The 23,953-nt window shown below is 36.7% G+C and overlaps 1 protein-coding gene across 3 annotated transcripts in view; it reads left to right on the plus strand.

The window, feature by feature from the left end:
- The window catches only part of LOC128998691 (protein PAT1 homolog 1), a 79,835-nt gene extending 66,506 nt beyond the window's left edge, over positions 1-13,329 (plus strand). For all 3 annotated transcript variants that reach the window (XM_054424932.1, XM_054424934.1, XM_054424933.1), the window contains 2 exons: positions 6,753-6,956; positions 12,694-13,329. In XM_054424932.1, the coding sequence (XP_054280907.1) occupies positions 6,753-6,956; positions 12,694-12,780 (291 nt within the window). In that variant the 3' untranslated portion in view covers positions 12,781-13,329. The remainder of the gene's footprint in view (positions 1-6,752; positions 6,957-12,693) is intronic.
- Positions 13,330-23,953: the final 10,624 nt, after the last annotated feature.

A 23,953-nucleotide genomic window follows, 5' to 3' on the forward strand; every position in this document is an offset into this window, starting at 1 on the left:
TCCAACCTTGGGTTAATTGGCGGTGCGGAGAGGTGAACTTCTACCTCACCCAATTTCTGACGGGTCACGGCTTTTTCCGGTCGTACTTGTTCAGGATGGGCAAAGCCGTGTCACCCGATTGCATATACTGCCCAGGCATTCCCGATGACGTGGAACACACTTTCTTCCTCTGCCAGAGTTAAGAAAGGCCCCGCCTGGAGGCTCAACAGTTCGTAGGACTGCTGTCGGTGGACACAGTCATACCGATGATGATGGAGGGTGAGGACAATTGGACCTGTGTGTCACTTTACATCCAGGGTGTTCTCCGCGCCAAGAAGCTCGACCTTGACCGGGATGCGGTGTAGGTCATAAAAAAAAAAATAATAATAATGCCAGTAACGGTGCGAGCCCTGTGGGCTTAGGTCACATGTTGGCCTGACTTGAAGTAATGTGACAAACAATTCCAGGTCTGTGTCCAACAGAGCAGAGAAGGTTTTTTAGTGAGTAGTCTGATAAATTCAAGAGTCTCACACTACAGGCTGGCTACCTGTGTGCGTAAAAGCATTTTCCCTCCTCACTCTAAAAAAAAAAAAAAAATCGGATATATTCGTGAAATGGTTATTACTTTGATATAGGTTTTCGTTATTACGACCCCAATTCTCCTTATATTATCACTCTGTTTGACCAAAAACTCAGTAGTAAAAATACCTTACTATCCTATAATCTTATAGCGTTTAAAAATAGTAGTTTACGCAACGATTGCGTTAAGTGAGTCTTTACGACACGAGTAGAAAATTTAAGGCACGAGCCTTGGCGAGTGCCTTAAAAACTTCTACGAGTGTCGTAAAGACCATTAACGCGAGTTGCGTACACTACTTTACCTACGACCATTTTTTAATTACTATCAATCTGGATTTAATTACTAACAATCACTACTGATAACTTTTTAGAGAGGTTATGTTTTCGTGTATTGTCATTGCCACTGAAAGTGATGCAACGACTTGTTGTATAATCAGCTGATTTCCTGTAATTACGTGTTTGTTAAACTTCGTTAAATATTACATTGCTAGCAGCATTCTTACCATAAATAATATTGTATCAGGTACAATTCGGCAAATATTTCATTTATTTCTGGACTTCCACCAACTTAATTAAGAATACGCGAGTATCAACATGAACAAGTCGGATCAACAATTAAATTGGAAATTGGTCAACTGATCAGCTGATCAGCTGATTAGTTGACGTTCGAAGCATTACAATTTTAATTCTTTTCTCTCAATACTTGAACCTCATTGGTCCGTTACCTGTGTGGATATGAGAAAAACGATGCTGATATGAAATGAAACTATGCTGAGATGAAAGTAAACAGCTGTAAAGTGAAACTTTTCAATTCTAAGAACTGGACTGAAATGGCTACTTTAAAAAACGGTCGTAGGTAAAAGAGATTTTTGTTACTAGGAGGGACTTTGAATTGGAGCTCGGACTGTTTTTATATAACGTAATATCGACAGTTTCACTTCCTGCTTTGTTACAACAAAACTCTAGTCTACTAATGACGACTAACAGCTAGGGGGCCTGGGGGCAGAGCCCCCAGCAAGCCAAAAGCGAGTATTTATATAAAATTTTATAGCTTTGCCATTGCCATTACCCAAAATAATGACTATCATGGTCATGTTTCTTGACTTCTTTTGAGATGGAGGGAAAGTTAAGTGGTGCTTGTACTGTTCACAGCAGTGTGTTTACTACACTGTTCACAGCAGAATCCAAAGTCCTTTCGATAATTTTTTTATTAACAGACACATTGTTTATAATTTACCACAAGAAATTCAGAACTTCTTTTAAAAAACATTGTACCAAGAACCAAAAGGTAAAGGAGGCTAAGCTAATCAAACAGCTAAGATCTAAGTGAAGCGGGAGAGTGAAACAAAACAGACGACAGATCGCATATGTCATCAAGAAAACTACCTAGTTCTTCTTTTTCAGTGGCCGGTTTTTTTTCGTTTGCAATAAGTGATCAGTCAGGCTGTAGACTTTTGTACATACGGACATTCAGTTCATTTTAGTTTATAAGTGCCAGTTTTAGAATGTATGTCCTTTGCAGTCGTTTTTGAGGCTGATATATTTTTTAATCTGTTTTAATCCCAATATCTCTTTCTCATACAATTGATAAGCATAAGCTGGTCTAGTCTGTCCCTTGCTACCTGTATGGTTGGTCATCTTTTGTTAGAACAGCCATGTTTCTTAAATGTTTAATTGTTTTTAGTGATGGTCGGATCTGGATATCGGACTACCGGATCCGCCGGATCGGATCCAAAAAATTCCGGCTCTTGGGCTGGATCCGGTTTTAATGGATCCGATTTTTTTTCAAATTTTTTCCTAACACAAAGCTGTCTGTATCACTGTACAACACCGATTTTTTTACTAACACAAAGCTGTCTGTATCACTCTACAACCTCGAATGTTTTTACTAGCACAAAGCTGTCTGTATCACTGTACAACCCTGATTTGTTTACTAAACACAAAGCTGTGTGTATCACTGTACAACACCGATTTTTTTACTAACACAAAGCTGTCTGTATCACTCTACAACCCCGATTTTGTACCAACACAAATCTGTCTGTATCACTGTAAAACACCGATTTTTTTACTATCACAAAGTTGTCTGTATCACTGTACAACACCGATTTTTTTAACTAACACAAAGCAGTCTGTATCACTGTACAACCCCGATTTTTTACTAAGACAAAAAGCTGTCTGTATCATTGTGCAACCCCGAGTTTTGACCAACACAAAGCAGTCTGTATCACTGTACAGTGTACAACCCCGATTTGTTTACTAACACAAAGCTGTCTGTATCACTGTACAACCCGGAATGTTTTTACTAGCACAAAGCTGTCTGTATCACTGTACAACACCGATTCTTTTACTTGCACAAAGCTGTCTGTATCACTGTACAATCCCGAATTTTTTACCAACACAAAGCAGTCTGTATCACTGTACAACCCCGATTTGTTTACTAACACAAAGCTGCCTGTATCACTGTACAACCCCGATTTGTTTAGCCTACTAACATAAAGCTGTCTGTATTACTGGACAACCCCGATTTTTTTACTAACACAAAGCTATCTGTATCACTGTACATGTACAACCCCAATTTTTTTCTGATTTATTTACTAACACAAAGCTGTCTGTATCCATGTACAAGACCGTTTTTTCCCCGAGTGTTTGTCTCTTGATGCAAACAACTTATATGGCAAGGCCATGTCTCGACTAAATACCGATCTAGATGTTTGTATGTTTGTATCTAGATGCAAATAACTTGTATGGCAAGGCCATGTCTCAGTGTTTGCCTCTTGATGCAAATAACTTATATGGCAAGGCCATGTCTCGCAGCGTTTGTCTCTTGATGCAAATAACTTATATGGCAAGGCCATGTCTCAGTGTTTGTCTTTTGATGCAAATAACTTATATGGCAAGGCCATGACTCAGTATTTGTCTCATGATGCAAATAACTTATATGGCAAGGCTATGACTTAGTGTTTGTCTTTTGATGCAAATAACTTATATGGCAAGGCCATGTTTCAGTGTTTGTCTCTTGATACAAATAAATAACATATATGGCAATGGCATGTATCTTTCCGAACTGAATCCGACCCGATTTTTCGGATATCTTCACACCTCTAGTTTTTAGTTTTGTACCTGGATGATAAGCTAACGGCCTATAATTTCATCTCAAAATATCCCGTTTGTATTTTAATCTCACCCGATGCTTCGTGATAAAAAATAATAAAAGTATGATTTAAATTGGCATTCTGTTAAATATGTTTTTTATTTTAACCCGCCCTTATGACAATGTGTATCTGGATCCGGATCCGAAGATCTGGAACCGAATTTTTCAAGATTCGGAACCGGTACCGACATTTTCTTGGATCCGCCCATCACTAATTGTTTTACATATTTATTTGTGCCGTTTCGTACTGTGTTTATCTTCCAACAATGTTAACCACTGATCAACTCTACTTATGTACCTGAAGCTGACGATGGTGTTTTAATACCAAAACAAAACATATCCTGAATTGACATATTTTATTGAGTTGTGACAGGATTACGTAAGTAATTTAGTCTTACATTATGTCCAACAACTCAGGAACTACACACATGGATTTGAATTAAATGCCTTAATTTAAATGGCCATTATGTAGAAAAATAGCCTAAAAGTTTGGCTTCAAAATGTATATATATAATTTTTTTTTATAATTTTGTATATGGTTTTTTTTTTAACTTCTGCTACTTTCTGGATAGCCCTCGTACTAAGCTTTTAATATTTTACTGAAACAAAACACACTATATTACTCTCCCAGTAGCAGCAAACCCAGCAGGTAACTCTTCTGTTAAAATTTTATTTAAATAGATTTAAGGGAAAATCAAATCAGGTACTGTAAATGGAAATTCGCTGTGGCAGGGGTATTTTGTAGTTTTTTTAAAATGTCCATTGAAAATTTTTATAGCTTTAAATTCCCATTATATAAGTATTTAAAGTGTTAGACAAAGTCTAGTCACAAGCATTATTTTCCCATACATGTTTCTGTCTATGAATTATTCCACAATCGTGGTAGACAACAATAATGTCAACTCAACCTGCGGTACATTTTCTTGTTGTTGCCGCGATCGTGCATGTTGACAATGACGTTTCTGTGGCCGCAGTAGACAATGATGTCCACTTTTGCACGGAAGATGTTCAGGATCTGTCCGCCATCATGGAAGAATTACCGCTGAGCAATTTCAGGATTTTACCGTGACTGCGGAAGACAGTGATGATGTTTAGGTACTGAGGGAAATATTCAGGTTTTTGCCGCGCTTGCGGAAGACAATGTCACTGTCCCCACAACCACAGGAGATGATCACGATATTACATCTAATTTGTCTTCATCGAAAATCTCAGGATGGCACAGCTCTAGTTATTTTAACATTTGTTTATATTTGTTTACAATATCTTCATTTGCCTTTGCTTTGGTATCTACTGTATTTAATCTGTTTTAGCGAATTTCCCTATAGGGAAGTAGCTATTACCGTAGGTGGCACGGTAAAACTTAGACCCGGGACCGATTTACTTTTTAATTTTGATGTCCCCAGAGGCCAAAAACACCATTTGTTCAAATTTTTATATATGTATATATATACGTCCATGAACGCGATAACTTGAGTAATTTTTGTCCGATTTTTATGAAATTTGGTTTAAAGGTGTAAAGCGGAATAAACTTGAATGGGTTCGCAAACCAGCATGATCGGACCACGGGAACGGGGCTTTACGGGGGGTTTTATGGGGTAAAAATTGGTTTTTCTCACTTTTGACCCTCAAAACACAAAATATCCCAATTTCTCTTTAGACATTTTTAAAGAGCTTAAAAAAACAAATAATTTAGTATACAAAAGTATTTTTGTTCGATTATTAGTAACGGAGAAAATTTAAAAAGTTGTAAATTTAAAATTCCCATGTTATTCTTATGGAGAATATTGTAAAATGTTGCAGTTTGCTTGTTTATGGATATATTTTGATCAAACATGGCAAATTTACTTATTTTATACTAAGCTATAAAATAACAAGATGCTGTTGTATCTTACTAAAAAACACACATTATTAGTTTCCTTGTAGCAGCAAACCTAGGTACTCGTTAAACCTAATGTTATTTAAATATATTTAATTTAAAATCAACTCAGACAAATGGAAATTCGCTTAGTCGGCAGGTTTGCTGCGGCGGGGGTATTTTACTGTTTAAACTTGAATTGGCTAGTTGAAATACATCATTGCTGCATTATTTTTTTTCATTAATACCTTAAAATTGCCTTGTGTAAGGAAATAAAGACATTAGTTGGTATCCATACAGAAAATTTAAAAAATGCTATCGGTGTCAAGAATTGATAACTTTTGGTATCAAAACACCTCTATTTAATCTATATGTATTATTTTACACTCTTTAATTAGCGAATTCCCCTATAGGGAAGTAGCTATACCATAGGTCTCATGGTGAAACCTCACGGGACCGATTTAATTTTTCATCTTGATGTCCCCAGAGGCCAAAACACTATTTTTTCAAATTTTATAAATTATATATATATATATATATATGTGTGTGTGTGTCTGTGTGTGTCCGTGAACGCAATAACTTGAGTAATTTTTGTCTGTTTTTTATGAAATTTGGCTTGAAGGTGTAGGGCGGGATAAACTAGAATGAGTTCGCAAACCAGCATGATCGGATTATGGGTACAGAGTTTTACAGGGGGTTTTATGGGGTTAAAATTGGTTTTTCTCATTTTTGACCTCAAAAAAAAAAATCCTGATTTCCCTTGGTATAATTTTTTAGAGCTTAAAAAAAAAATTATTTAGTACATTGAAGGATTTTTTACGATTATTGGTCACGGTGAAAATTAAAAAAATCGTAAATTTATAATTACTATGCTATTCTAATGGAGAATAAGTAAACTGTTGTAGTTTGCTTGTTTACGGACATCTTTTGATCAAACTTGACAAATTAACTTATTTTATACTAAGCTTTTGATATTCTACCAAAACCCCAATTTATTACCCTCCCTGTAGCAGCAAACCTAGGTACTTGTTAAACCTAATGTAATTTAAATGGATTTAATTGAAAATCCAATCGGGCAAATGGAAATTCCCTTAGTCTGCCTGCAGGTTTGCTGCGGCGGAGGTATTTCTTCTTAATTCATAGTGGACCATTTCAATTTACTTTCTAAACTTCAAAACTTTGTTTCAGTTCACCATCTCTGTCGTGGCTAACCTTATTTTAAGAGCTGACGAAGTTAAGGACCAGTGCTCTGAACCTAATGTACTAACTGAGTGGAACAATTTCCTAATTAGGACTTTGGAAGCGACCCGCAACATGAGTAACACTGAGAGGCCCGTCATAGCTGTAGAACGAAGCATTCTCGTTAGACATCTAATGCCAGTTAAGGATCAGGTTAGTGTTGATCATTTAGATATGTGGGTAGCCGTAGGTAACAAGTATTCTCTTATTATCAATTACAGTGCTACCTTGTTATGTCGGACCAGCCAAGAATGCAGCAAAATGGACATAACCAACCAAACTTATGTGTATTAGCCAGAGAAAGAGCAGAAAAGATCAAACAATTATAATATACTTAGCCTACAATAGTTTCATTTTTTACTGAGAAAACACTTAAAACATTTACACATCGTAATAACCCATAAACAACGACTCATTATACGGACAGGCAGCACTAGACGGACAGTCAAGCATCAGATCTACAGTCACAGCAAACATGATCGGTTGGATGAAAACACAATCATGGAAACACAATCGCCGCTCTATGCTCATATAAAGCAATGGGGCCTCCTAATTGCATATTTTATATTAATATATATTTATATTTACCTTTATTGCAAATTAGTGTGGGTTAACTGAAGAACCATCTTAAAGGGGGCCAACTTAACGACGAGACCATAAAGAATTTGTCTTTTAAAATAAAAGGTTTCTGTACATTGGGATTGTTAGGGGGATTACATAATGTTAGTTCAACAAAAGTTTTGGACATTTAGAAAAAAATCAGAGGGGTTGACAAGAGCAGATCTACATGTTTGTGGGAGATTTTCATGATTTTGCCACAATCGTGAAATCGATGATGATGATCTGTTGGTGGACAATGACGATGTCTACACAACCACAGGAAATATTTTCAACCTAATGGAATCAGAATTGAAAATTATTGAGAATTGATTCCAAAGAACAGGGTGTCCACGGAATGGGAATTCCGGGACTTCTACAGGAATTTTATGGCAGCGTGAATAATACGGGAAATTCGCGATGTGGAAATTTGAAATGGTGGATGTTTTTATTTCATGTAATTGAATTTTGTGATACATAAATAACTAACTGTAAAAGTGACAATAGACAATATCAACGAAGGCAATATTGTGCAATCATAATATTTTGTTGTCATTAGGGGTGGGTGAGTACTCGACTGTCGAGTTTTTCCAAATACTCGACCTCGAGTCGAGTAGTAACTACTACTCAAAAATTCAGGTCAAGTAGTTATAAATAGTGCCACTTCACGATTTTCTACACCCGTATTTAATAAATGCTATTTGTTTTGTGTTGATGTCTTATTTAATCCCCATTCCTACAAAAAACAACTATCTAAATTCATATTGGCTAGTCCAGCATAAACTGTGGTAGTGGCGCAGACAAACTATAAATATAATTTTCTAATAAGTTTATATGGTTTAAATTAGTCAAACTATTAACTTTGGTTTACGAATTAAAAGCTATAGCAATTTTATGATAATTTTGCCGACATTCACCATAGTGGTGTAATGATAAATATGGCAACGTCAGTTTTGAATGTTTTGACTTTGAAGTGAATTTGTAACTTAAAATTAAATTGATTATGTTTAGTGGAAGTTTTAGAAAGTAAAATAAACATATTCTGTTTGTAATTTTGATTGTGCAGTTTTCTATCTGGTGGCAGAAACATGACAACTACAGTTTGAATTGTAACTTAACCTAGAAAGTGGTTAGAAAGGCCAAATAGGCTATACCGGGCTACAGCGAAATGTGTTTTAATTTTAAATTAAGAGTTTAATGTAGGATTTTATTTAAAGATAATAGGCCTACTATGTTTTTGTTTGATATTTTCAGTCTGTCAGAGACAAGTGACTTTATCATTTGTCATATAATTCCTTTCCACCTGTACATTGTAACATCTGTTCAAATGTTAAGAAATTATTTTTGTTTACTATGATGTTAGTTGTTTCATATTGTTAGTTCTATATCATGCTAGATTCTATGTTCAATAAAGCCTAACTAGAGGTAATTTAGTTTATTCATTCAATCTACAACAATTTATTGAACATAGAATATTTTATTTAAATATTAGTGATGGGCGGATCCAAGAAAATGTCGGTACCGGATCCGGATCTTGAAAAAATCGGATCCGGATCCTCGGATTCGGATCTTCAGATCCAAATACAGATACGCTTTTCTTTTTTCAAGGGCGGGTTTTTTAAATAAAATAATTCATATGGCTAGGCAATGTCAAAGACTAACTGTATCCATATGTCGTTATTGAAAACAAAGTTATCACAATTCTATGTTGCGCAATGATTATCTGATTATCGATTGTAATTTATTTTGAGGGGATACGAAAGAGACAAACTACCACCTATCGCGTTGTCTTTCTAACACAGCTATTCGTATCGTAATCTACAACGCAGTGCGAGTGCGTGATTGGCTAAGTCGCTATGACGACACACGGTTGCCGTGGCAACCTACAGTGCGCACTCAGCACTGCGCCTTGTGTGTGAGGGGAGATTATACCAACAAACTATTTTAGGAATTCCAATTTGGGACGGATGAAAGATAAGGAAGAAACAAAAAGTGGTCACGTGTGCAAATGTAGTGGGCGAGACAATAAGGCTATAAACGAGTATTGTCCCATCGTTGTTCCTTGTTTGTTTACTTTTTCAGATTCCCTATCAAACGCCCCTATCTGCTATCTCTCTCCCCCCCCCCCCCCTCTCTCTAACGATGTACTGATTAAACAGATTGTGGTTGACGACTTTTCTACTTAAGATTCCCTATGGTTATTTTAGTTCAATCAATCCCATAACCTTTCTATCGTTTATCAAAATAATTAATTAATCTGTTTTGTATTTTATTTCTTTTAAACCAACCCCTATTTACCATCTGTATTTTATAGAATAAAATGTTGGTTTATAAAGTTTGACTGGCCACACAATTTTGTACCTATTTTATTTTGTTTAAAGTAACAGTTACATTGATGATTATAATATATATATATATCAATAAGTGCTGCGTGCTGTAATGAATGCTTTAAAAAAAATGGAAGTTAAAGGTAGGGCCTACAAATGTTTTGCAACTGATCAGTAAATATTTTCTTGGGTATTCAAATCTTTGGTATTCAATCACATTATCCTTTACCTTGGAATATTTCCTAATTTGGTTCCTAGGAAGTTTAAAACTAGGTGGCGTCCTTTTAATGAAGAATTTTAGATTTATTAAGGATAAACACTCTCAGGGTTGCCACCAGCCATGAAAACCTTGAAAAGCTTGAATTATGCATGAATTCTTGTGACTATGAAAAAAGGCATGGATTATGCATGAATTCCTCTATTGGACCATGAATTTTCAAAATCAGGAAAAATTATTCTACCAGTACCATAAAATTTGCCAAATATAAAATATTTCATATTTAAAAACAGTTCAGAAAAACGAACACCAAGAGAGAATACCATCTGGGAATTTTCCACGTTCAGAAACAATTGCTTAGTTCATTCAAATTCTTGTAGGTTAGATGCTGATGTCAGCTGACCCTTCCCGAGGACTGTATATGGTTTGAAAAAATCATTAGGTGGGCTACCCCCGTGTATGTTTAAAGGGGTATGGGGACTTAAACCACAAAAACAGAAGTTTTAGACCATACACGGAATTGAAACTGGCCACATAATAAAACAATAAAATCAGCAAAACTCAACTGTGTTAAAATTATACAGAATGTGACAAAAGAAATCTATTTTTCGCAGCACATTGTTCATCGACGTCTGAGGGTGGTGGGGGTAGGCTCGTTAGAAAGCTATACGTTGCCATTATATGTATTCATAAAGCAGTGGTCACCTGAGCAACACGTGTTTGTTATCGAGCCGTTTTAAAAAGTAATTATTCAGTCATTTCAACTCAGCGGCATTTCCATGCATTCTTTGAATTAGGTCGACATGAAGAGATTCCGGTGAGATTGTCTGTATGGTTAATCAACAAAATTGAACAGATTAATAGACATTAATCTGTAGGGATAAGAATTAAGATCGAACCTCAAAATTAGTGTAACCGAGCGGTCAGACATGTTTAAAGTAGATGTTTGTTTTCAAGCGGGCATACGAGGACTGTTTACCACATCAGCACGTATTCTATCGAATGTTAGTTGTCTGACATCCGATCTGACTTTGGACGGCTTGTCAGCTTCTTTTTAAACGCAGATGCCATTGTTCTAAAGTTGGTTGTCCACCACATGAATGTGCTACTTGACGGAATCAACGTCGCCCCAATTTAAGAAATGCACCGAACTGCCGCTGAGTTGCAATGACTGAATAATAACTTTTTCCTACAGTCACCCGACAAAGTTGGCTTTCTTGTACTGTTTATAGTACAGAAAGCTGCTAATTGCTGCATATTTATACTTTGCCGCACGGTTTATACTTTGCCGTACGGTTTATACTTTGCCGCACATCAGGATTCCAACGAAACAACACAAAACAGCGTGGTTCCATTATGCACGTATTCCGTGTACGCTTGGAAATAGGTTGGCAACACTTAAAGATAATTATACTATGAGCAGCTGATTGACTATTATAACTACGATTTAACCTGTCATTTCGTGTTTATAGTTTCGGTATTTCTGAACTTTCTGGACTTTTCTTTTAAACGTTTTTAAAACCTTCCTACGATCTTAATAAACAAGAAAATACCTTTTAAGCATTTTTTTTAGGCGCGGAAACCACTTCAAATTACAAAAACATACGGAACTATATTCTCAAAACGCGGAACACATTTCTTGCCGAGGAAAAATAGCGGAGTGATATGGACCGCGGGTACTACTTTCTCTAGGGCACCATTTGTGTTGCCAGCTGAACCTAAAAACGTGTTGCATAGTGTTTGAAAGACTAATTATTTATATGCTTTATAGTGACTGTAGGAAAAATATAATGTGTAACACGAGTGAAAAAGGCCTTTGCTGCACTCGAGATCATTCCACACTCGCCTGCGGCTCGTGCGTAAACATTGCTCTCGTGTGCAGCAAAACGCCACTTTCACCACTAGTTACACAAATAACTATTTAAATTTGACTGTGATAACAAACACACGATGATGCTCAGGTGACCACTGCATGACCACAGATAATGGCATCACTTCATCTATGGTGTAGGCTTTTCAACTAGCCTAACCCCACCACTCTCAGATGATTTTGCTGAACAGTGCGCTACATAAAATAGATCGGTTTTTTTTCCACAACCTGTGTGAGCGCATTGACTATGAATTTTTTCAAACTGCCAATGAAAACCATGAATTCTGCATGAATTTTGTCATCCCACTATGGTGGCAACCCTGACTCTGTTCATATACATCGACCCACCCCAGACTGAGCGACCTGAGGCCAGAGTGTAACAACAACTCCATCTTGGCTCATGAATCCAGGTCCAGTGCTCATGAAACGGCCTGTCAGGAGCTCGAAATACAAACCACTCGTTGAAGAAGTACTGGGCCTAGGCCTACTTAACGCGCAACTACGCGACTCGACTTTTTTTTCAAAATCACAAACAGAATATTTTTATTTTACTTTATATCAAACTTCCGAATACGAAACTTTCCAAATTATATTAAGATCTGCCAAATGATGATGGTTGTTGATCATTTGGTTTACGCTGGACTATAGCCTATATATGAAGTTATATAGTTGTTGTTTTGTAGGAATGGGGATAAATAAGACATCAACACAAAAACAAATATCATTTATTAAATACAGGCGTAGAAAATCGTGAAGTGGCACAATTTATAACTACTCGACTCGGATGTCGAGTAGTAGTTACTACTTGACTCGGGGTCGAGTACTCACCCACCCCTAAAGATCAGCTGTACTAAATAAAGATAACTTGGTGATTTTCAGGTGAACAAGAGTGACATTGAGGCGTTGATGCAGTTACTACAGCCAGCTAATACGTCAGCTCGTGTGCCGTCCCCAGAAGAGATCTGAACGCTATAACTTTGACTGACGTCGGTTATGTGCAATAAATGCCTGGTCACATGGTGATCTGGACATTTCCTGTTTATTCAAAAGACATTGTTAATCAAGGCCTATTTATCGAGTCATTTATAGAAGAAATATTGTAGGCTTTGATATTTAATATATTGTTCCTTTTACTGGCATCGAGTGTAAGCCAATTTACCGAAGAAACGTCTCTGTATTAATTGTTGTAATTTTAAGAGTTAAACACTTTTAACTTTTAACTTTTATATTCAAATTCAGTTATATTTTTTAAGTATTCTTAGCCTATTTTTACATTTTTAATGTTTTAATACAATTTATAACCTTTGTTCTGCCTTTTTGTTTTAATTTTCTATACATAGGTTTGAAAGAACCTTATTTGTTGTTTATATATTTCAGTTGTTTTAATATTTCCTGCCAGCTGCAGCTGTAAAATAGATGTACATTTAATACATTAACTATGTACATTACTGTTAATAGTTACAATTGCCTCATGACGGGCAATTATGTATTTTATTAAAAGTTTCTATTCCTTTATTGTGATTCATTTTGTAACCTACATTGCCTAGCATAGCACTTGATGTAGGTAATTCAATATGAGTAGTTTGATACAGTTGATTCCCTCTGATCTGGAAATCTCAGTATCAGATTTGATTAAGTCCGGACCATACGTCGGTTTTTATCGATGTTGAGTATAAGATGGAGACGTAGGAATTGGCTAACTCTGGAACTAGCTAACTCGGTCGTGTGTCGAAACTGGCTAACTCTGGAACTGGCTAACCGTCCCAGTCAGGAATTGGCTAACTCCGGAACCCGCTAACTCGATTTTTTCCCGCGGCGGAATTCGCTAACTCTGGAAGTTGCTAACCCAGCCTGTTACCCAGCAGTTATTCCTCACTGCACGGATCGTTGCCAACCTTATACGACGAAATAATCGTACACTGCCGTATTTCAAAATGTCAGTGTCAATAAAGAAAGATACAGTAAATGTTATTGTTTTTTGTTATCAATTCCACTTTTAACAGTTACCACCTAGCCCAAAGTAATTAAAATATTAAAATATTTTTTATCTAACTGTATAACGGCCAATTAAATGTTAATAATTTCGATCTTAACTATAAATGCCATTATTATAGGAAAATAATAGAATATGAAAAATATTGAAAATTAAGTAGTACCAATAAACCTATATGAAATTAATGTAAGATACACACAAGTTCTCACACACAAAAAACAAGTTAATTCGTGATGTCATAATAAATCAAAACCATTAATTTATACAGTCACTAACCATCGTAACTTTCATAACTAATTCATAGATTTAAATTTAAAGGATCGTCGTTGAATCGTCCAACTTACGTGTAAGATATGACATAGGCTACGTATTAGAACAATAATTTATAGAATAGCAATAGCTAAAAATCTAGGCATAATTAGTTTAAACCAAAGCGTTGTAGGCCTACAAGTAAAAGCTAAACCTAATTCTAAAATTTGTCGAATTTTTTAGTGGTAATGTTAGGCCTACATGTTTTAATAACAGTTTTTAGATTGTAAACCGAAGGCCCACTAGTAAATAATCGGATAATAATCGGTATATAATATTCTTATATTAAACAGGGTTACAGGGTTACTTTATTTCACGATTCTGAATCAACGACTTGACAGATTTTCCTGATTTTAGTGTTGATTTTTCTTCATATTGCTTTTACAATCGAAATAAACTATACCAAGCCATTGCTCTGTTCCCCATTCCCCGGAACTGAGCTACTTAATGGACAATAGCTTCGTTGTTGGATAAGATCAGCTAATTTAAAAAGATAAAAGAAGATTAAGATTAAAAGATATAAAAAACTAAAATTAAAATAAAACATGTGATTGGAAATTATATTATTTGTATTGATTTTATGTTTATATTTTGTCACCCATATGGCCCATGCTAATTTTTTTAAGTTTAAAGTTCATTTTTTTCTTATTTCTGAGCCTATTTTAATTTATAAAGGGATTCTGCATATCTACAGGAAATATCTTTCTAACAGTATGCGTAGATTTTCCAAGCGATGCATACAAGCTGAGAAAAAAGGTTTCAAAGAAGCATGCTTGCCTATTAATATATAGATGAAACCAAATTGTGAAGTCCACTTGTGTTGGTTAGTCTACGGTAAGACTATAATGCATTTTCCACCCTAATCATAATCATAAGAATAATAATAAACATACTTCTGAATACATATTTATTTTATCAACTACATTGATCTTACTCCTAATTATTCATAGGATACAACATTATGGTACCAATACGATCGTAGGTACTACACTTTCGGCAACACTGGCCAACAATCTTCGTGCTTGGCTCCCACTGGATGGTGCGCGAGGTTTCTGATTGGGAGTTGCCGAGGGACCGAGTTAGCGACTTCCGTACGAGGACGGAATTTGCCAACCCGGCTCTAGAGCAGGTTAGCGGGTTCCGGAGTTAGCCAATTCCGCGGACCCATAAGATGTGATAGTGTCCAATATAAATAGCCTTTTAAGACGTTTTTGAAGTATAACTACCCAAAAGATATTGTGTGTTGTCACATAGATTTTCATTTTAGCGAATTTCCCATATAGGGAATAAGCTATTACTGTAGGTCTCATGGTAAGACCTAGACCCATGACCGATTTACTTTTTCGTTTCGAGGTCCCCAGAGGATATATATATGTCCGTTAGCACAATAACTCTAGCAAAAATGATCCGATTTTGATTAAATTAGGTACGGAAAGTAAATTAGAGAAACTTCTTATAACACTTAAAAGATATATTTACGCTTATACTGTTACTCACAAGCACAAGACGGTAAATATACAAAAAAGATGGTAAGTGGTGATTGATTTGGGAGTATTTCATTTGGTCCAAAATCGTTTGGTCCAACAGTTGTAAACCAGTTCGTTTTGTCCAAAATCGTTTGGTCCAACAGTTGTTAAATAGTTCGTTTGGTCCAACAGTTGTAAAACAGTTTGTTTGGTCCAAAATCGTTTGGTCCAAAAGTACAGGCAAAACCAGAAGCACAATTTTGCCTTGTGGAGTAAACTTAGACATAAGACATATTTTATTTACACAAAACGTTCTTTACAAAGTACATTTCATACATAAGAACAGGTGTTTCGTCATAGTGGTGTATTTTATAGTAAAATTAATAGTTAAAATAATTAAAATAAACTCATGTAGGATATCAGAGAATTTTTATCTACACTATAGGGTTCTCCAAAAATTCGTCAAGTGAATAGTAGGCTTTCTCAATTATTTTATCTTTTATTTTATCTTTAAATTGAGTAGCATTTAAATTTTTAAGATACAGGGGTAATTCATTGTACAATCTAAGTCCCATATATTGAGGGCTGTTTCTAAAAGTCGTCAATTTGTGATGTGGTAATCTGAAATTATATTTATTCCTTGTATTATAATTATGTGTAAATTTGACTACATCTGACAAATTTTCCTTGCTGTTATGTTATCCTTATGAAATAGACTGTACATTTCACGGGGAGTATTTCATTTGGTCCAAAATCGTTTGGTCCAACAAATGTAAAACAGTTCGTTTGGTCCAAAATCGTTTGGTCCAACAGTATGAACTATTGCGTCACTCACATTGAAGGCGTTTAAATAATCGCCGTCACGTCGTCTACCCAACCGCCTGCCTTCCGAGGCCTATATTTGTTGTTTTGTGTTATGTTTCTAAATAATTGATATGTTTGCATTTACATACACGCACATATACATATATTTATTTATATATAATGTGCTTGTGTCCTGTTAACTTTTTATCCCCAGTCAATCTTAAAACAACGCGTTTTAATTCCATAGAATTGTGGATAAACTTTGACTTTGCTTTGAGTTTGCATTTAATGTTAAACAGATGGTTTATTTAATTTATATATATATTAATTTCAATCTATATTTGTTGTGTGTTTGTCATGGCATTTGTAACAATCATTTAGTTAATAATACAAAATATATAAAGTGAATTTCTCAGTGAAGATATATCCTATTTTTCTAAAACTTCCCAAAATGTTATGTTTACCCCCATGAGAACCAAGAATAAATTATTGAAAAGAAAAGAGTTTGTATTTGTTGTGGCTTATTGTCAACGGTATTATCTTAACCATTAACTATATCTATATATATATATATATATAATAGAGGAGGTATGTATTTATTTATGTACAAAACATGGTGTATTTAACGTTTAAAACATAGAAAGTCGGCATGTTTAAAGCAAAAATTGTATTAATATTATTATTGTATACGACGGTGGATATTTGAACGCCTTCAATGTGAGGGACGCAATAGTTTATACCGTTGGACCAAACAAACTCGTATTAATGTGTTGGATAAAACGATTTTGGACCAAACGAACGAGTTTTTAACTGTTGGACCAAACGATTTTGGACCAAACGAACTGTTTTACAACTGTTGGACCAAACGATTTTGAACCAAATGAACGGCAATATAAACGTACAGTATATTTCATAAGTTTACTCCACAATGCAAAATTGTACTTCTGGTTTTGCCTGTACTTTTGGACCAAGCAATTTTGGACCAAACGAACGAGTTTTTAACTGTTGGACCAAACGAACGAGTTTTTATCCGTTGGACCAAACGAACGGCAATATAAACGTTGGACCAAACGATTTTGGACCATTTGAAGACCATCCATCGATTTCGATTGGACACTCCAATCATCATCAGACCCAATAGGCGAATGAACAACAATAACGAATGAACAACAAAGCGAATGGTAACCTCTCTAAATTTGGTACAAATGTGTAAACCTACGTTTATTCAAACAAGTTTGCGAACCAGCATAATCGGATTATGGGAACGGAAGTTTATGGGGTAAAAATTGATTTTTCCCATTTTTGACCCTAAAAACACAAAATTTCATAATTTCTCTTCAAACCATTTGGTAGAGCTTAAAAAAATAAATAATTGTGTATATTAAAGTGTTGTTGTATGCCTAACGGTTACGGAGATAGTTAAACAAATTATAAATTTAAAATTCCCGTGTTACTCTTATGGAAAATAAATAAAATGTTGTAGTGTGCTTGTTTATGGATATATTTCAATCAAATTTGGCAATTTTATTTCATACTAAGCTATTGACATTTCAATAAAAAAGCCCCACCTCAATCTTCCCTGTAGCAGCAAACCTAAGTACTTACTAAAATTAATGTTATTTAAATAGGAAAAAATCTGAAAATTGTTAGGGAAAATTTTTGTAGAAATCCAGCCGGGCAAATGAAAATTAACTTAGTCTGCAGGTTTGCTGCAGCGGGGGTATTTTATAATATTATTACTATACACAAATGTAACTATGGATTACAAGAATAAATATAGTTTAGTGTTTTTACAAGGCAAAGGCAAGTAATGTTTCAGATTCAATTTGCGTGCAAACATTTTCTTTTCAAAGCGGTTTCCCCGCCAGTCATTAATTGTACTTTACATACTCTTACTCCCATGGCCATCTGTACCCAAAGTGGTACTTGGCCTCACCAACACACTGCCTCCACGTCGTCCTGTTTCTTGCGGTTTCTTCATTGACTTCCATCCTGGACATATATTTCTTAACTTCATCCGTCTAGTATTCCTTCGGTCTCCCTCGTGGTCTTCTCCCCAGTGGATCAATTTTCCATATTTGATGTACAGTAATGTGCTAGTTTCCTCTTTTCTAATGATGTGGCCTGTCCAGCGAAGCTTTTAGCCTCTGCAATTATATTAGGCTCCTTGAACAGATCTCTTAGTTCCTGATTATGTTTAATTCTCCATACGTCTCCTTCTTTAGTTTTAGATAGTGCACAGACAAAAAAAAAACGCTATATGCAAATTTAGTTCCCAATACATTTTTTAAGATCCATTCCCACTTATTTTTACTATAATACTTGCGCCTACGTAGAGGTCCAGATGTGCAAACTTGTTTTAGATTTTTTTATTTAAGCCATAAAACTCCAGCAAAAAGAACAAGTTTTTGTCATACTGCAGCAAATTGAGCCATTTTTAATACATGCGTTGCGGGTTTTAAGTAGCTCTTCTACTCCCCTATGGAGTAAAAATCCTTTTTAGTCCCTAGGGAGTTAAAGATGCTGTCGTTTTGAGAGGTTATCTTTACATGAAAAATACTGTTGTTTTTGTAACTTAGTTTGCTTAAATAATGATGCAATATGACAAAAATATATTTCATCAGACAGGCAAAATGTGTCAACGAAACAGACGTCTTACACCCTACAGATGAAAAATACTATTTTTTCATTTCAAGTAAAAAATGCCCAGCCGCATCCAGTAAACCAAACCGAGCTATTTTATCCATTACTAAAACAGAGATAGAGATGCATCAGGGTATATTTTAACCCAAATCACACAATAATCTACCCAAAAATGAGTGAGAAATTTGAGAAAAGAATAAGTGTGGAATTTGTTTTGTTTTAAAAAATGGGTATTAGTTTACCTATTGTGTTTTCTTTTTAAAGCTCAATAGAATATGTTGCTCTTTAGAGACGGGATTAAGAAAAAAATACTTAAAGCAAAATGTTAATTAACGGGTAAAGGTTTGTGAATTGTATACATTTATCTAAGAAATTGTACCTTTTTTTAATCAACAATAAAATTTGCCACAAATCGCCATTTGTTCACTCTTCATGTAGTTGTCTCATGAAAATCACGTGTGTATTATATAACTATTAACTACAACGTTTCTGTGATCCATGAGAAATAATCACAAAGTTGCCCTGATTGAGGGAGATAACCATGATTTTGCCGTGATCGTGGGAGATTGTGGGACCAAGAGGTAGCCATATTTTCAGGATGTTATCACGACGATGTTTTACCGTGAAGTCAGTGCACAGATTTTTTGGGTGCTATCTAGAGAAGAGAAATTTTATAATTTTCTGTTGAACTTAGGAAAACAATTCTGCATCTGTGCATCCCCAGCGAAGTGATCTGTCCAAAATTACACCTAGATACATCACCTGATTCTGCAGCTCTATTTCAGTGCCCTGCAGTATTAGTGGGCCAATCACTTCCAGTTTCCTCCTTCTTGTGAAGGGTACCATTACAACTTTCCTGGGATTAATGGAGAGCCCAACTTCAAGACACCAACGGTCCACCACCCTTAAAGCTCTTTTCATAAGGTTAGTAATGGTTCCGTAGAACTTTCCAACCACAAGGATTGCAACATCATCAGCGTAGCCTAAGGCGAGGACCCCACTTTCATTGAGGGTCCTTATAAGGTTGTCTGCTACCAAATTCCAAAGGAAGGGATAGAACCCCCCCACCCCACTCTGGGGGCAACCTCGAGTAGTTCTTGCCTCGATCGTGTCATTATGGAGTGAGAGCCTGACCTTCCTACTGTGAAGCAAGGATTCAATCCACTTACATACAATATACAATCTCGTGAAATCCTCTAGCTCTCACGGCATTAAGAATTGCTGGAGTGCCAGGGTTATCAAAAGCGCCCTGAATATCAAGAAAGGCACCCAGGGCCACTTTGCTGCTCTCTAGAGCTTTCTCAATCTTACTCACGAGTTGGTGCAGCGCGGTCTCGCATGATCTTCCTTCGACGTACCAATGCTGATTAGTATGAATGGGATTTGTCCTGAGAACTGTATCCATCATATATCTTAAGATCAATTTTTCCAGAATCTTCAGGAAGAAACAAAGATAGAGAAATGGGTCTAAATGACTTAGGATCAGTGTAAATATCCCTCCATGGTTTAGGAATAAAAGCAATACGAGAATTACACCACCCTGAGGGAATGTGTACTAAGGCTAAGCTTGCTCTGAAAAGTTTACAGAGTGAGCGAATAATAATGTCTAGACCTTCCTGTAAGCAAACAGGCCTTACTTCATCAGGACCCGGCAATTTGAAGGGTCTTAATAAACTGACAGCCCATCTTACCTTACTGAAGGTGACTAAGCGGCAAGCAGTGCTCCATATAGAATGGGTTGCAAGATGGCCTAGATTTGGCCGCTCAGAACTCACCTCCTCCTGCTGCACTTCAGAAACAATACAACCAGGGAAATGAGTTTTAGCCATAACCTTAAGTATTGCAGTAGGTTCAAAAGCCATTGCACCATCCGGTCCCTCAACGGCACCAAGAGCAAGAACCTATCTCTAGCATTCCTGTCTCTAGCAAGAACCTTGTGTATTCTAGAAATGTCTTTATTCTTTAATACACTTTCTAAATTACTGCAAGAGTTATTCCATGAGAGCCTTTTGGCCTTTCGTACTGCATGGTTATATTCTGTGAGAACATTATGATATGTATCCCAGTCGTTGGTTTTCTTAGCTCGCCTGAAGTGGGCCCTAACTCTCCTCCTGAGAGAAGCAACTTCAGGACCCCACCAGCTAGCCCTATGGCTCTTGCCCTTACGTAAAGGACAATTATTCTCAAAGGATGTAACTATGCACGTAGTTAGTAGGTCTGCCGCCTCGTCAAGTGCATCAACTGTATTTATAAGTGATGTATTCCGATTTGAGGCAATCTTGCTCTGAAGATCGGTTCTGAAGGAGCCCCAGTCAGTCTTGCCTGGGTTCCTGAATAAGCTAAATTCGTTGCAAAAATTCCCCAACCTGAAAACGATATGCCTATGATCAGACAGGGATGGCTCAAGAGACACTGAAGTAATCCTGTTAGCCATACCCGCTGAACACAGGGTGAGATCAATGACAGATTGACCTATCCTACTTAGAAAAGTTGGTTCTGAGCCTACGTTAACTATAAGAAGAAGCTAGGTACTCTAGTAGTGATACCTTGATTGTTGGTGTCCCTGCATACCCAGGTAGTGTTTTGAGCATTGGGGTCGCAGCCTATCACAAGTTCAGCTCCGGACTCCTGTGCAAGATCGATCAGTCTTCTGACCTCAGCCGATGGGAACAGTCCCTCGTCGCCCTGTGGCATGTAAACAGAGGCCCAACAAAATTTTGCAAAACAATTTCATTTATTATCCTCTGCAAGTAAATATAACACACGCTTTCAAATTAACCTTCCTAGACATAATTTAGAATTCTACACCAAAAAACCTTCATATACAGGATTAAAATTTCTTCAAAAATTACCCATTTCACTTAAAAAAGAAAATAATACAAACAGATTCAAAAGCCAACTAAAAGACTTATTGATAAGAAACCCATTTTATTCTATCGACGAATTTTTAAATAGTAATTTCGAAACGTTCATTTGAATTCCAGATACCAACTAGTTTTACTCTGACGTAATCGATTTTATAATTTGTTTAAGTAATAACACTCATTTTTTAGTTTTACTATATAGATCCTTTGTAATGAATTACTTTAATTATTTAGTTTATAATTTTTTCTTTATGTTAGTTTAATGATGCTATTTAAGACATATTGTCTAAACATGAATAAAGAATATTTGATTGATTGATTGATTGATTGATTGATGTCAGATTTAGCACATGCAGTCTTAATTAGTGTTATGTCCCTCGAACAAAGCGTTAGAACTGGATTACCTTTTAGCCCATCTTTAACCCAAATGCAAGTTTTAGGGTGTGGTACAGACGCGGAAATGACGTTACCCCTGATAGTACCCATCCCCGAAATTCTAAAATTATTGACCGATGGTTCCTGAAACAAGGCAAAATCTAAGGACTGCTTGACCGTGCTCAGACAGAACACGGCCATAGCAGCCTTACTGTGTTGTAGGTTCGCTTGAAGGACCTGGGTCATCACAGGGAGCACCAGAGATGACTTTGAGCTGCAGTTTCCCCAGACCTAGGTAGATAATCCAGCCACGATCTTTTAGAACCTGCACTTTCATTTCATCAATGACAAGAACAAGAATCTGATGATCGTCCTTCTTCTTCCCACCAATGACACGCCAGTCTTTTGTCGTGACGCCAGGATTTTGCTACTCAATCTGAACAAACACTTAGAGGCTTCGACCTTGGCCAGACGCCTGTCGGTGCGGAGGAGCACTTTGGTCGTGCGCAACAGATCCCTATAGTCTGCTACAATGACCTCCATACTCCTCTCACCTTCCAGCGCTAGCTTCTGTGCCACCCTCTTTAGCCAGTCAGAAGTTTCAGAATTACCACAAGTTACGACAAGAGCACCCTTCTTGTGTTCATTTTTTTCAAACTGATGCGGAAGATTGGCGCCGTCATCACCAAACACCAGCTCCATCAGTTTGTCCTGTAACAAGTCACATTCCTCAGCAGAGAATCTCTCGTCAGGATAGGCCTCTGGAGCAACTGCCAACTTGTGACCTACAAGTCGGTCTCTGTAGCTGACCACTCCTACAACGGATGCATCTGCTGATCGGTTAGATTTTTTATTTTTCTTTGAAAAGACCCAAGGTTCCCGTCGGGTCCGATTCTACGCATTATGGTGGTACGCCAGAACCTTCCCCAGGGGAACCCATTGACTCTCGCTTCCTCTTTCTCCATTGTCTGTTTGGGATCCACGTGCCTTCAGCCGTTTTTCTTTCTCCAACAGACAATCTATATTCAGTTCTGGTCATAACTGTAGAAACAGTCTCAGAGTCGGACGATGCGACGCCAGAGACGGAGAATCACCGACAATGCTGATGTCTAGCTGCTTGTTTCGGTCTACGTCTAACCTATGACAAAGCTCAAGGACATCAGTTGGTGATTTGGGTGGAGTTCTTGCTGTCAAAGAACTTTTCGAGAAGATCTCTGGCGTATCCACGATCTCCCCAGGTTCCGTCTCCATTGTGGTGTTCTGCACAATAACATCATTGTTAAAAGTAAGCTGATTGACAAATTCAACTCTAAGCTCGTGTGGGACTGCCTTGTGTCGGAGTTGGGTAGGAGAAATGATCTTACGCTCTGCTGGGTGCCAGGACACTCGGGCATAAAAGGTAATGAAGCTGCAGATAGATTGGCAAACACTGCCTCTGCAACAACTAATGATAGGCCCACAACCCTTCTGTGGCATCTCACGAAACAGCGAATGTTCTTCGATTGTGTCATGGGCCAAAGAAAAGCATCGCAAGCGCTGGGTCGACACTCCCCTTCTTAGGGTCAGCAAGCTTACTCTGTTTAGACCTTCCAAAAAGGTTGCCTCTGACCTCTTGATATAAGACTAGACGAAGAATCAAACTAATTGTTGAACTGATAACTGGTCATGGGCGATTCAGGAAACAT

The sequence above is a fragment of the Macrosteles quadrilineatus genome, unplaced genomic scaffold (genome assembly GCF_028750875.1).
Source record: "Macrosteles quadrilineatus isolate MER2022 unplaced genomic scaffold, UCM_ALF_1.0 Scaffold_7__1_contigs__length_78375512, whole genome shotgun sequence".
In the NCBI taxonomy this organism is placed as follows: domain Eukaryota; kingdom Metazoa; phylum Arthropoda; class Insecta; order Hemiptera; family Cicadellidae; genus Macrosteles; species Macrosteles quadrilineatus.